This window comes from Hippopotamus amphibius, chromosome 2 (assembly GCF_030028045.1).
Source record: "Hippopotamus amphibius kiboko isolate mHipAmp2 chromosome 2, mHipAmp2.hap2, whole genome shotgun sequence".
Taxonomy (NCBI): Eukaryota; Metazoa; Chordata; class Mammalia; order Artiodactyla; family Hippopotamidae; genus Hippopotamus; species Hippopotamus amphibius.
Window position 1 is genome coordinate 223,765,246 of NC_080187.1, and position 12,444 is coordinate 223,777,689.

The 12,444-nt window shown below is 35.0% G+C and overlaps 1 protein-coding gene across 4 annotated transcripts in view; it reads left to right on the forward strand.

Annotated features, from left to right (window-relative positions):
- Positions 1 to 12,444, forward strand: part of FANCM (FA complementation group M) — a 57,476-nt gene that overhangs the window by 42,775 nt on the left and 2,257 nt on the right. For all 4 annotated transcript variants that reach the window (XM_057725197.1, XM_057725198.1, XM_057725200.1 and 1 more), the window contains 5 exons: positions 1,590 to 1,718; positions 2,450 to 2,606; positions 5,470 to 5,576; positions 7,244 to 7,807; positions 11,698 to 12,073. In XM_057725197.1, the coding sequence (XP_057581180.1) occupies positions 1,590 to 1,718; positions 2,450 to 2,606; positions 5,470 to 5,576; positions 7,244 to 7,807; positions 11,698 to 12,073 (1,333 nt within the window). The remainder of the gene's footprint in view (positions 1 to 1,589; positions 1,719 to 2,449; positions 2,607 to 5,469; positions 5,577 to 7,243; positions 7,808 to 11,697; positions 12,074 to 12,444) is intronic.

A 12,444-nucleotide genomic window follows, 5' to 3' on the forward strand; every position in this document is an offset into this window, starting at 1 on the left:
CATTTCATCCAGGTTGTCCATTTTATTGGCATATAGTTGCTTGTAGTAGTCTCTTATGGTGCTTTTTATTTCTGTGGTGTCTGATGTAACTTCTCCTGTTTCATTTCTAATTTTATTAATTTGAGTCCTCTCCCTCTTTTTCTTGATGAGTCTTGCTAGAGGTTTATTGATTTTATTTATCTTCTCAAAGAACCAGCTTTTAGTTTTATTGATTTTTGCTATTGTTTGTTTCTATTTCATTTATTTCTGCTCTGATCTTTATGATTTCTCTCTGTCTCCTAACTTTGGGTTTTGTTTGCTCTTCTTTCTCTAGTTTCTTTAGGTGTAAGTTTAGATTGTTTATTTGAAATTTTTCTTGTTTCTTGAGGTAGGATTGTATTGCTATAAACTTCCCTCTTAGAACTGCTTTTGCTGCATCCCATAGGTTTTGGATTGTTGTGTTTTCATTGTCATTTGTCTCTATGTATTTTTTGATTTCCTCTTTGATTTCTTCAGTGATCTCTTGGTTATTTAGTAGCGTATTGTTTAGCCTCCTTGTGTTTGCGTTTTTTACAGTTTTTTCCCTGTAATTGATTTCTAATCTCATAGCATTGTGGTTGGAAAAAATGCTTGATACAATTTCAATTTTCTTGAATTTACCAAGGCTTGATTTATGACCCAAAATGTGATCTATCCTGGAGAATGTTCCATGTGCAGTTGCAAAGAACGTGTAATCTGCTGTTTTTGGATGGAATGTCCTATAGATATCTATTAAATCAATCTGAGGAAATCTTGTGTGTTTTAATTGTCTAATACAAACTAATATAATTTGTGCAAAATTAATTAAAAATGCAATCAGTCCATGTTAACTTTGTATACTCATATAAAACTTCATTAGAAAAATTGCTTTAACTTGCTACTTGAACTAGAATGTCTGATTGACTTGCTAGAAGTGAGTTAAAATATTGGTAATGTTTATGCTCAATCTACTTTAACGTAAAATTATTCCTGTTAATTGAAATTATTTTGATAAATTTCTTTTGATTCTTTTGATTGGTTTTATATTATTCTGTAAGGGATATTGTAGTGAGTTTCTTTCTTTTTGATCTTTATTGGAGTATAATAGCTTTATGCTTTTTTTTTTCGATTTTTATTTGTAGTGGGTTTCATAGTCAAAATTTGTTGTTATATGGGTTTCTTAGTTTGAACAGACTCATGTATGTTTGAACTGATTTTGATAGCTATATTTACAAAATCATTTTTTGTGAAGCCCTTCAGGATCTTCTAAAAGGAAACAGATTAATTAAAAACTCGTTTTCATCAGATACATTCAATTTCATACAAAATTGAATGAATACTGTACTAGTATTACTTATATTACTTCATTTATTATTTTAGTACTTAGAATTACCTAGCTTTTAAATTCTTAAGTATTATGTATTTGTAACATGGCTCTGAGTTGTAAGCACATTTTATTTTTCTAACAAGAAAATGTTAGGTCAACTATTTAAAAAGGAAAAGTGAAAATAGAAGCAACAACCTTTGAGAAACACATTAAGATACAACAATCCAGTGATATTTTCTTATGCAAGAATTTTATTGAATTGTAGTTAGATTTATCATCTAGTGATGAGAGTGAGAATTTTTACAAGCAAGATCCACAATCAGAAGACTTCAAGGATCATAATAGGAAAGCCAAAAGAGTCATCAAAGTCCAAAAGAGACAGAGGCACTTAAAGGTAAACTTTTTTCAGTTTCTTATTTTTATATAAATATATATATATTTCTTATTAGTAAAGAACAGTAGATTTTACATAGAGGTAGATTTCTGTCTATAATTTCCTTATAGGAGAAAAACCCACAATTAAAAAATATTTTGACCTGAATTTTACTTTTTTTATTGGAATTAAAATCTTAAGGTGTGGTATTTTAGTTTCTCTTTGTGTTTTGAAACTATCTTGCAGTGTTGTGTTATTTTGAATGACTAAATGATGAAAGTTTAGTGTATTGAGAATTTAATATTCAAACTGAAGAAAATATAGAGACAGAAATCTGAGTTTTAGAATATTTGCTTTTATGATAATTATATTGTTTTTGTTATCTCTATCCAATATTCACATTCTTGGAGAAGAATTGTCAGCACCTTTTTTTCTGATCAGTCTTTGTGTGGTATTGTATTTTTCCTGGCGATAATTAATTAGCTGAAAGACTCAGGAGACTTTATGCTTATTAAGAAACATTCAGCAAGCTGACATGCTGACTTGTACTTTATTTTATTTATAACAGAACTAAAAGAAGAAATTTTAAATAGATATGCTACTTTATCATTTCTTCATGCAGTTTTCTATTTTTATTATTTTTGATCTTAAAATCACTGGCAAGAAATCCATTTTCCAGAACTGTTTCCAATTATTTGAGGAAATGAAATGATTTTCTTAAAGGCATCTTCCTATTTTCTTATTTATCTTAGCTTGTAGCTAGGAAGTTTTTAGATGATGAAGCAGAACTTTCCCAAGAAGATGCAGAATGTGTTTCATCAGATGAAGATGATGAGTCAGAAAATGAACAAGATTCCTCATTATTTGACTTTGTAAATGATGAGACTCAACTGTCACAGGCTATAAATGGTAAGTGACATAATGATGCTTCTTTTTCTTCCAATTTTCAGTGCCCTTAATGTGGGTATACTTAAATATTCTAGTCGGTTTCCAAAGAACCTTGACTTCAAAGGGAATTAAATTTGGCATGTGTAAAATACTTGGTCATTTTCATTAAAATTCTATATTTGCTTTATGTGAGAGTTGATTGTTTATAGGCTTCTGCTAATTTGATTATTTCTCTCCAGAGTGACCTTACTGGCTCAGTGTCAGGTGTTCATTTAAACAAGTACTTAGTGCCTACTGTGTGCCTAGTACTATGTAAGGTCCTTCAGAAAGCTGCATCTGGGAACAACATGGACAAAACCCCCTGCCATTATGAAGCGTACATTTGAATGGAAGAAGACAATATACATAATAACTAAATTATTTAGTGTAAGATGAAAAATTTACACAAAAACAACAAAAAATGAGTAAGAGGAAGATTTGGAGTGGCAGGAGTTAGGGATGTTAACGGACCAGCTGCAAATTGAAGTTAGGTAGTTGGGGTAGGCCTCATTGAGAAGGTGACATTTGATCAGAGACCAGAAGGAGATGAGAAATTCAGCAATGTGGCTTGTTAAAACCAGCTGTGACACAGAGCTAAATTTATTAAATTTGCTAAGTAAGGGAGATCTACTTTTAGAAAACAGTCTCCCCAAACAGTGCTTGAGCAGGTTCTTCTCCACGATATATTAAGAGTATATGATTGAGATTGGCTGTAATAGAAATGGGAAAGGTTGTGGTGGGCTCTTCTGTTTTCTCATCTTTCACAAATCTTGACATTTTTCCACTCCTGCAGTGCCTGGTTTGATTTGAAACAGCAAGGTTTCCCACGGTCCATGACTTTAGAGAAAAAAGACTTTAAATACAAAGTTCTCAGTACTATGTCACTGATACGGATATGATTTGCAGAATAAGGCTTCTTTTGCAGGTTTGTAGTATGGTATGATCTGGTGGGAGAAAGTTGATACAAAGATGACAGCCAGTGTAAAGGCCCTGACACAGGAGTGTGCCCGGCATGTTCAAGGGAACAGCATTGTGACTGGAAGTGAATGAGGAGGAAGGGGAGTAGTAGGAAGTAAGATCAGAGAGCTAATGAATGAGCAGCCAGCTCATATTATTTGAGTAGTATCGCTCTAGCTTCTGTGTTGAGAATGGCCTATCTGGGAGCAAAGATGGAAGAAGAGACCGTTTAGGAGGCCATCACGGTAATCTAATCAAGGAATGATAGTGGCTTTCTACCAAAGTGGTGGCAGTAAAGGGTAAGAAACATTGGATTCTGGCTGTGTACAGCTGAAGGGATTTTCTGATGGATTAGAGAGAAAAAGAGGGAGTCGGTGGGACTGAGCAACAGCAAGGACTTTAGTTGTTGCCGTTGGGAAGGTGGAGCAGTTGGGATGGAGAGTAGGGAGATCTGAAACCCCATGTAGACATAGTACGTTTGAAATATGTAGGATTTCAAAGTTTTGGTTTTTTTGTAAGAAAATCTCAAAATCTACATTACCTTTTTTTTTTTCATGCCTCATTTCTTAGATACTCTTTGCTATAAAAAAATGACAGGCATGTGTATCTCACATGAATTATGCTTCATGAAAAAAGCCAGATTCAAAAGGTTGCATACTGTATACTTTGATTTATATGACATTCTGGAAAAGGTAAAACTTTAGGGACAGCAAATAGAATAGTGGTTGCCGTAACTATGCACTTGTCAGGACTCAGCACTATACCCTAAAGAGGATGAATTGCATTGTATATACATTATACCTAAAAAAAAACCTGTTAAACAAACAAAAAATCTCTGAAAGCTCCTTGATTCTGAGTCCTTTTAAACATTAAACTGGAAGTAAAGATCTCACTAAATTTTTTTTAAGATTCTTTTTTTTTTTTTTTTTTGATGTGAACCATTTTTAAACTCTTTATTGAATTTGTTACAATATTGCTTCTGTTTTATGCTTTTGGTTTGTTTTTTGCTTTTTGGCCATGAGGTATGTGGGATCTTAGCTCCCTGTCTCAGAATCAAACCCGTACCCCCTGCATAGGAAGGAGAAGTCTTAACCACTGGACCACCAGTGAAGCCCTTAGATTTCACTAAATTTTGTAGGGATTTAGCATGAGTAAGAAGTGGGTAGTTAGTTGAGGAGAATAATAGTTGAAGCTAGCTATGGAATGGAGATAAGGGAAATATTATTCAAAGAAAAATTCATACATCTTGTCCTAAGCACAATAGTCATTAAATTAGCAATGTTAGTCCTCAAAATAACCTGTTAATTAATTTAATCACTCCAAAAATATGTAAGGGGAAATAAGTGACAAAAATAAAGTTGCTTTCTGATTACAACCTTAAAAAAAAAAAGATAGGCATAAATAAAAACTTGTGTTTCCCAGTTTTTGCTTGACTGAAAATTATGAAACATACTTATTATTGGCTGTGGCCTTTGATGTTTTTAAGCATATGTTTTCTTTATTTGCCTGGATTTTTTATGTTTTAGTTTTATAGAATGCTTTCTGTAAATCAGGTATAGTCCTAAGGTCTTTGTATACTTTTATTTTTCATGAAAAGTCACTATCCTGATCTTCATTTTCAGAGGAGAGAGCTAGCTAAGGCAGAGAACTTAAATAAATTGTCCATCATCCATGAGCACCCAACTAGATGGTCTATCAAGGGCAAAACTCTTAACTTTGTATTTTTGAATAATTGTTTTTAGACATGTTTCAATATATATTAAATATCTTTTGTGTAAAATAATTCCACAGGTTTTGAATCATGTCAGTTTGGGATAGGTCAAAGTTTACTTTGTTAGTTTTCATTTAAATAATTTTGCTATTTGAAAATTGTTTTATCTTTATGCAGATTCTGAAATGAGAGCTGTTTACATGAAATCTGTGCGAAGTCCATTGATGAGCAATCGGTACAAAATGGTTCATAAGAAACATAACAACGTAAACATTTTCTCACAGGTGGGAACTATAGAAATCCAGCGGCGAATTTCCTGATGGTGGTGTTGGAAATTATTCCTGTTAATGAAGCCTTCATTTTCTTTCTGAAAGTGGACCATCAGAACTATTTGCAATAATTTCTGCCCTGAGTAAGGAAGGTGGACGAAATGAATTCTCAAAATCCCTTTTAGTCCTAATTTGATCAAATTATCCTTTTGTTAACTTGAGCTAATTAGAATATACTCTTAAATTGTTTTCCAATTAGGAGAATATTTAAAGGAAGTGACTAGAACTTTGTCATCTACTAGTTAAAATTTTAATTCTTCTGTGTTGTCATATTTCTCTTGAAAATTAATTTTTTCATAAAAATACTATATCCTAAAAATTATATTTTCATTTATGGTTAACAGTTTCATATTAGCCTTATTTGTTTATAAAGTGCCATATTCAGCTTGGAAATATGGCCATTCTCATCTCTGTGTTTTCACTGTGTTTATTTTATAGCACTTATTACATTGTTTATAAATTACTTTTTATTTTTCTGGCTAATTGCACTAGACTGTAAATTTCTAGAGGGTAAATCATTCTTTTTTTTTATTCCAAAACTTCCCGTTTTCTTCCATAAAGAATATATTCAGAAAGAAGATATGGTGGAAGATATGGTGTGTGTATATATATATATATATACACACACCATATATATAATGGAATATTACTCAGCTCTAGAAAAGAATGGAATATTGCCATCTGTAACAACATGGATGGACCTGGAGGGCATTATGCTAAGTAAGAGAAGTCAGACAGGGAAAGATAAATACTGCATGATTTCACTTATACGTGGAATCTGAAGAAAAAAAACAACAACAAATGAACCAAAATTAAAAAAAAAATCATAGACACAGAGATCAAACAGGTGGTTTCTAGTGGGGACTTGAGGGGAGGAGAGAAATAGGTGAGGGAGAGTCAGAGGTACAAATTTCCAGTTGCAAAATAAATGTCACAGGTATGAAATATACAGTGTGGGGAATACAGTCAGTAATTATGTAATATCTTTGTACAGGGACAGATTATAACTAGACTTATCCTGCTGATCATTTTGAAATGTATGTTATCTAACAGGAACTAACATCATGCTGTAGGTTAGTCATACTTCAGAAACAAACTCACTCATAGAAAAAGAGACCAGACTTATGGTTACCAGAGGCAGGGGGGTGGTGTAGGGGGAAGGAGAACTGGGTGAAGGTAGTCAGAAGGTACAAACTTCCAGTTATAAGATAAAGAAGTACTTGGGAGGTAATGTACCACATGATAAATATAGTTAACACTGCTGTTTGTTAAATATGAAAATTGTCAAGAGAGTAAATCCTCAGAGCTCTCACTGCAAGGAGAAAATATTTTTTTTATTTGTTTAATTTTGTGTCTGTATGAGATGATGGGTGTTCACTAAACTTATTCCGTGATGCAGTAAGTCAAATCATTATGCTGTACACCTTAAACTTTTACAGTGTTTTATGTCAGTTATATCTCAGCAAAACTGGAAGAAAAAAAAAAGAATATGTTAGTTGAGCAAGTGACCAAATTAATAAAGTAAGTGAAATAAATAGAAAGATATCATGAACTTAGAAGAATGTTAAAAACATGCTGATTTTATGAAATTTATGATATTCTTATTTGTATTTTTATTGTAGATTCCTGAGCAAGATGAAACCTATTTAGAAGACAGTTTTTGTGTTCATGAAGAGGAGTCTTGCAAAAGCCAATCAAGTGATGAAGTCTGTGTTGATTTTAGCCTAATAGCTGAAGATTGCTTTACAAGTGGGAGTAAAAAATATAAAACCCGACGTGCAGTAAAGCTAAAACAAATGAAGATGAGACAAAATTGTGCACATTCAAAAAAGAAATTGTCCAGAATTATTTTACCAGATGATTCAAGTGAGGAGGAAGACGATGTAAATGATAAGCAGAAATCCAGTATTGTGGTTAATCCAAGTGCAGTTACCGAGAGTGAACAACAAAACCACAGTTTGAATTTAGTGCCTTCGGGGTCTTCATTGCAGTCCAGGGACGACGCTAATCCAGTTGTTAATCAATTGTCAGACCAGAGACAACAGACACCGCTTAATTTAAAGGTTACAGTTTCTGATGTCACAGACTTCAAACCTCAGAGCCAGAGAAAAATTGAATCTACCTCATCATCATTCACTACTGTTGATTCACAGAAAGACTGTAGAAAATTTCCAATTCAGTTGAAGGTATGAATCAAATTAGAGAAAAAAAGCCTTCGTATGTTTACCAAAAGGTTTTTTTTGTTTCTTTTTCTTCCTTTTGTTGTGTTAAATAACTAGGTCAAAGAAAAATTAGCAAGTGATAAAAGTTCTTCAGACAAGAAACCAGCACACTAAATTATATAGCTAATTCATAGGATGCTTATTTTTTAAATGTATTAATAGTTTTCTTAGTAACACTGTAAGGAAACCTGCAAATTTTATAAAAAGGATGTAGGAAATGGGCTTCTTGCAAGGTACAATTAACGGAAGTTACATGCTCAGAACTAGTTTCCCCAGATTAACTTGTCTTTCCCCCTCTTAAGGTTTCAGGTGTGTAACTCTCATCTACTTATTGGGAAGAGGAGTTCAGGTGTACCACCTGATTTCCTTTCTTTGAATTTCTTTCCTTCTGGAATGGTTATGTAGTTTCTAGCTCTTCTGTATCTTACTATTGCTGCAGTAATCCCTAAAACCATTTTCAGTTTTTGAGAGTTCATAGTTGCAGAACTTTTGCTAAAATAGGGGTTAAAGACATGGTAATTGGAATCCCTAGACCTAGACTTCTATTTTTCCAGGCGTTTCAGCCCATTCCACCTTAGCAATGCTCCAGTGTCCACACAATGGCCCTCAAATTGGCATTTGCACTTGTAAATTATCTACAGGCTTTTTTTGCACAAAGGTATTTCTGGAAGGCATAATTAGATAAAGTTGACTAGATTAAATCTTATAAATAGATTAGAGAACAACAAAGTCCTTAATTTCTGTGAGCCTCAGCATTCTCAGCTGTAGTAGAAAGGTAGTAATCCCAAGGGTCAAGTAGGTAATATTTGCACAGTACTTTGAACACCAGTAAGCACTCTCTATGTTTCTACTTTGGCACGCTCTAATGGAAAAAATAGATATAGGCTAGTCATATTTTGAGGACTGTGAAAAAGGATAAATAGATTTTAACAGAGATGTGTTTTAACTTTTCTTCTATTATCTAATACTATACTTACATATGGTATGATTCTTCTTCAAATTAGGAGGGGAAAGAATTTGAGGTAAATTTGAGAAGACAAAATATTCTGTCAAAAACAGTTAGATACTAAAAATGTTAATATTTATTTTTTCATGTGTATTGCAGACAGTATTCCTTGTTTGTCATTTGCCTTTGTTTTGTTTAATAGTGGGTTTTGCCATAGGAAAATTTAATTTTTTTATACAGTTCCAGTTTTTTTCTTTATAGTTTCTGACATCAGTGTCAGCCATTTTGTGCTCCAAGATAACTAAATTTTTCCAATATTTTCTTTTGGTCCTACAGTGTTCATTTCTCCCTTCATTACATTTATTCTTTTTCTTAAAAAATTGAATATTAAATATATATTTTAAAGATTGTTCAATAGCCAGGACATGGAAGCAACCTAAATGCCCATCAACAAATGAATGGATAAAAAAGATGTGGCATATAAATACAATGGAATATTACTCAGCTATAAAAAGGAATGAGATGGAGCTATATGTAATGAGGTAGATAGACCTAGAGTTTGTCATACACAGTGAAGTAAGCCAGAAAGAGAAAGAAATATTGTATGCTAACTCATATATGGAATCTAAAAAAAAAAAAAAAAAATGGTACTGATGAACTCAGTGACAAGACAAGAACAAGGACGCAGATACAGAGAATGGACTGGAGGACTCGAGGTTGGGGGGGGGGCGGGGGGCGAAGGGGAAGCTGGCACGAAGTGAGAGAGTAGCATAGACATATATATACTACCAACGGTAAAATAGATAGCTAGTGGGAAGTTGCTGTCTAACAAAGGGAGATCAGCTCGATGATGGATGATGCCTTAGAGGGCCGGGACGGGGAGGGTGGGGGGGAGTTGAGGGAGGGAGGGAATATGGGGATATATGTATAAATACAGCTGATTGACCTTGGTGTACCTCAAAAGCTGGTACAATAGTGTAAAGCAATTATATTCCAATAAAAAAAAATGAAGATTGTTCTAAGTGATTGGGACTTCCTCTTTAGCTCAGAATATAGAAAGCTGGAAAGAGTGTTGCTCCCATCCTTGTAACAACAACCAAAAAAAGCTAGATAATCTACAAAATCAGAAGTTTATTTGGATTTGAGGTTGCAGGGCAATCAATTAGCCTGATATGTAAGGAGACAAGTGCCTCCAAGGAGAGACTTGCTGATTTGGAACACTCACTGGGCACTGTATAATCTGGTAAGAAGAATTCAGCTAAAAATGTAATGAATTGCAAAAGGTAACAGACTAGCATGAGCATTTAGAACCCCTGGGAGTTGCAGACAGAAGGGTAATTCACAACCTCTTATGGGCTCTTCTCCAGAGTTATCAGGTGTTTACAAGAAAGACTCAGAATCAGAGAAAATCTCCTTCCCATGTAGGCCTTGGGGAAGTGACCAGCAGCTACTGTGGAAAAGGCACCAAGCCCCATCTAGTTCCTTCTCCCCTGTTTTCCCTATGGAACAAAAAGCATTAAACTACTGGGGGAAGAACAGCAAACGCTCTAGCCCGCAGGGCCTAGGGGAAAACCTTTGCAGATGAAGGAAAGGAATAAGGGAGAAATGTGCTACATCTGAGAAAGGGGCAGGAAAACATCTTGGGCCTAGAGCATTAGAGATCTTTAACCACTGGGGGCAGGATCATTGAGAAGGTCCCATTTCTGAGATCCGGGGACACAAGTCCTGCCCAAGACAGGTTGAACCAGAACAATAGAAAATACTACCCCCCCCCGCTCTCTGCCCCCACACTCCTAGTACTCCCTCCAACCAGGCTAGCAAGCACAAGTAAGAAATAAAAGCAATTCCTACTGCTGAGTATGGGGAGAAGAACTCTGAGGCACAGGTTCCCAGAGAAAACTTAAAACTAAGAGAATATTTAGAAAAATCATCTGGCAACCAAGCGCAGACCTCAGTTCAGCTTGAAAGGCCTTTGTGGTGTTTTGTCATGGGTCTAAAGCTATTTCTGTACTTCGGTAGAGTTCATATTTACCTCCGTTACTACTCTCCTACACAGATGTTTGGCTTTCAACCAGAAGTTACAAGATACATAGACGGAAGAAAAAAACACATTCTCAAGAACCAGACTCAGATATGAGCCAAACATTGGAACTATCAGACAGGGAATTTAGAATAACCATGAGTAACATGTTAAAGGCTCTAATGGAAAAGTCAGACAAACATGCATGAACAGAAAGGGAATACCATCCAAGAAATGGAATATATAAAGAACAATAAAGTGGAAATGCTAGAAATGGAAAACATGGTAAGAAAGTTGAGGAATGTCTACATGTGTAGACTCAATGCAGCCATGGAAAGAACCAGCAAACTTAAAGCTAGGTCCATAGAAATTACGCAATCAAATACAAAGAGTGAAAAAACAGAATGGAGCATCCAAGAGCTGTGGGACTGTGTCCAGTAGTCTAAGATACATGTAATTGAAATTACAGAGAAGAGAGAGCAAGTAGAAGATATATCTGAACAGGCAATGGCTGAGGATTTTCAGAAGTTAATGAACACTGGCATACATGTATCTGAGTCTCTGTTTTCAGTTTTTATAGGTATGTTACCTAGGAGTGGAATTCCTGGGCCATATGGTAATTCTTTAACTTTGAGAACTTGTCAGACTTTTCCACAGTGGTCTCACCATTTTTCATTCCCACCAGCAATGTACATTCCAGTTTTTTCACATTCTCTACAACACATTTTCCGTTTTTAAAAAATCCTAGCCATCCTACTAGGTGTTAAGTGGTAGCTTGGTCCTTCATCTACATAGTCACTTTTCTCATGCTGAAGGAAGAAAAAAAGGTGAAGTTCATGGCGCTAACATATATTTAACTGATCGTGATTGATGTTTTCTACTTTTCAGGATGCTAGTGCTCTGGAGGATTCTGGCACCTCAGTGGCATCCTGTTCCAACTCACGACCACATCTGGCTGGCACACCTGCTTCTCTTAGACTTACACAGCAAGGCCAAAGAACTTGTATTCTTGTAGATAGTCGTGAAATCACTTCTGGTTCAGAAGTAATTTCTTCCCTAAGAGCAACCCATGGCTTACAAGTAGAGGTTTGCCCTCTTAATGGTTGTGATTATATTGTGAGTAGCCGCATGGTGGTGGAAAGGCGGTCTCAATCTGAGATGTTAAGTAGTATCAGTAAGAACAAGCTCATTGACCAGATCCAGTACCTACAGAGCATGTTCGAAAGAATATGTGTGATTGTGGAAAAGAACAGAGAAAAACCAGGTTTGTATTTTTAAATGGTCTTGTTTAGTTCATTACCCTACTCTCAGGATGTGGGAAGCTCTTAAAATGTAAATACCTGAATGCCAGTTTCGTATTTACATAATGCCATAATGTTTTCCATTAGTCATTGTGTTTAGATGCAGCTTATGAGAAACTGAAGGCAAGTGAACCATAAGTCTTTTTCTGGGGGCCCCGGAATGGGGAGGCAGCGGTGGGGAAAGGAGGAATCAGGAGGTTTAGGAGGTAGGAGTAGCAGGAGTGGATGGGAGCGATCAAGAATACTCTTGAGCTGACCAGTTTCTTGATTACTGGGCGGTTAGGTAGTGGTGCTGTTCATTGAAATTATAAATGTAAGAGAAGCAGCAGACTTG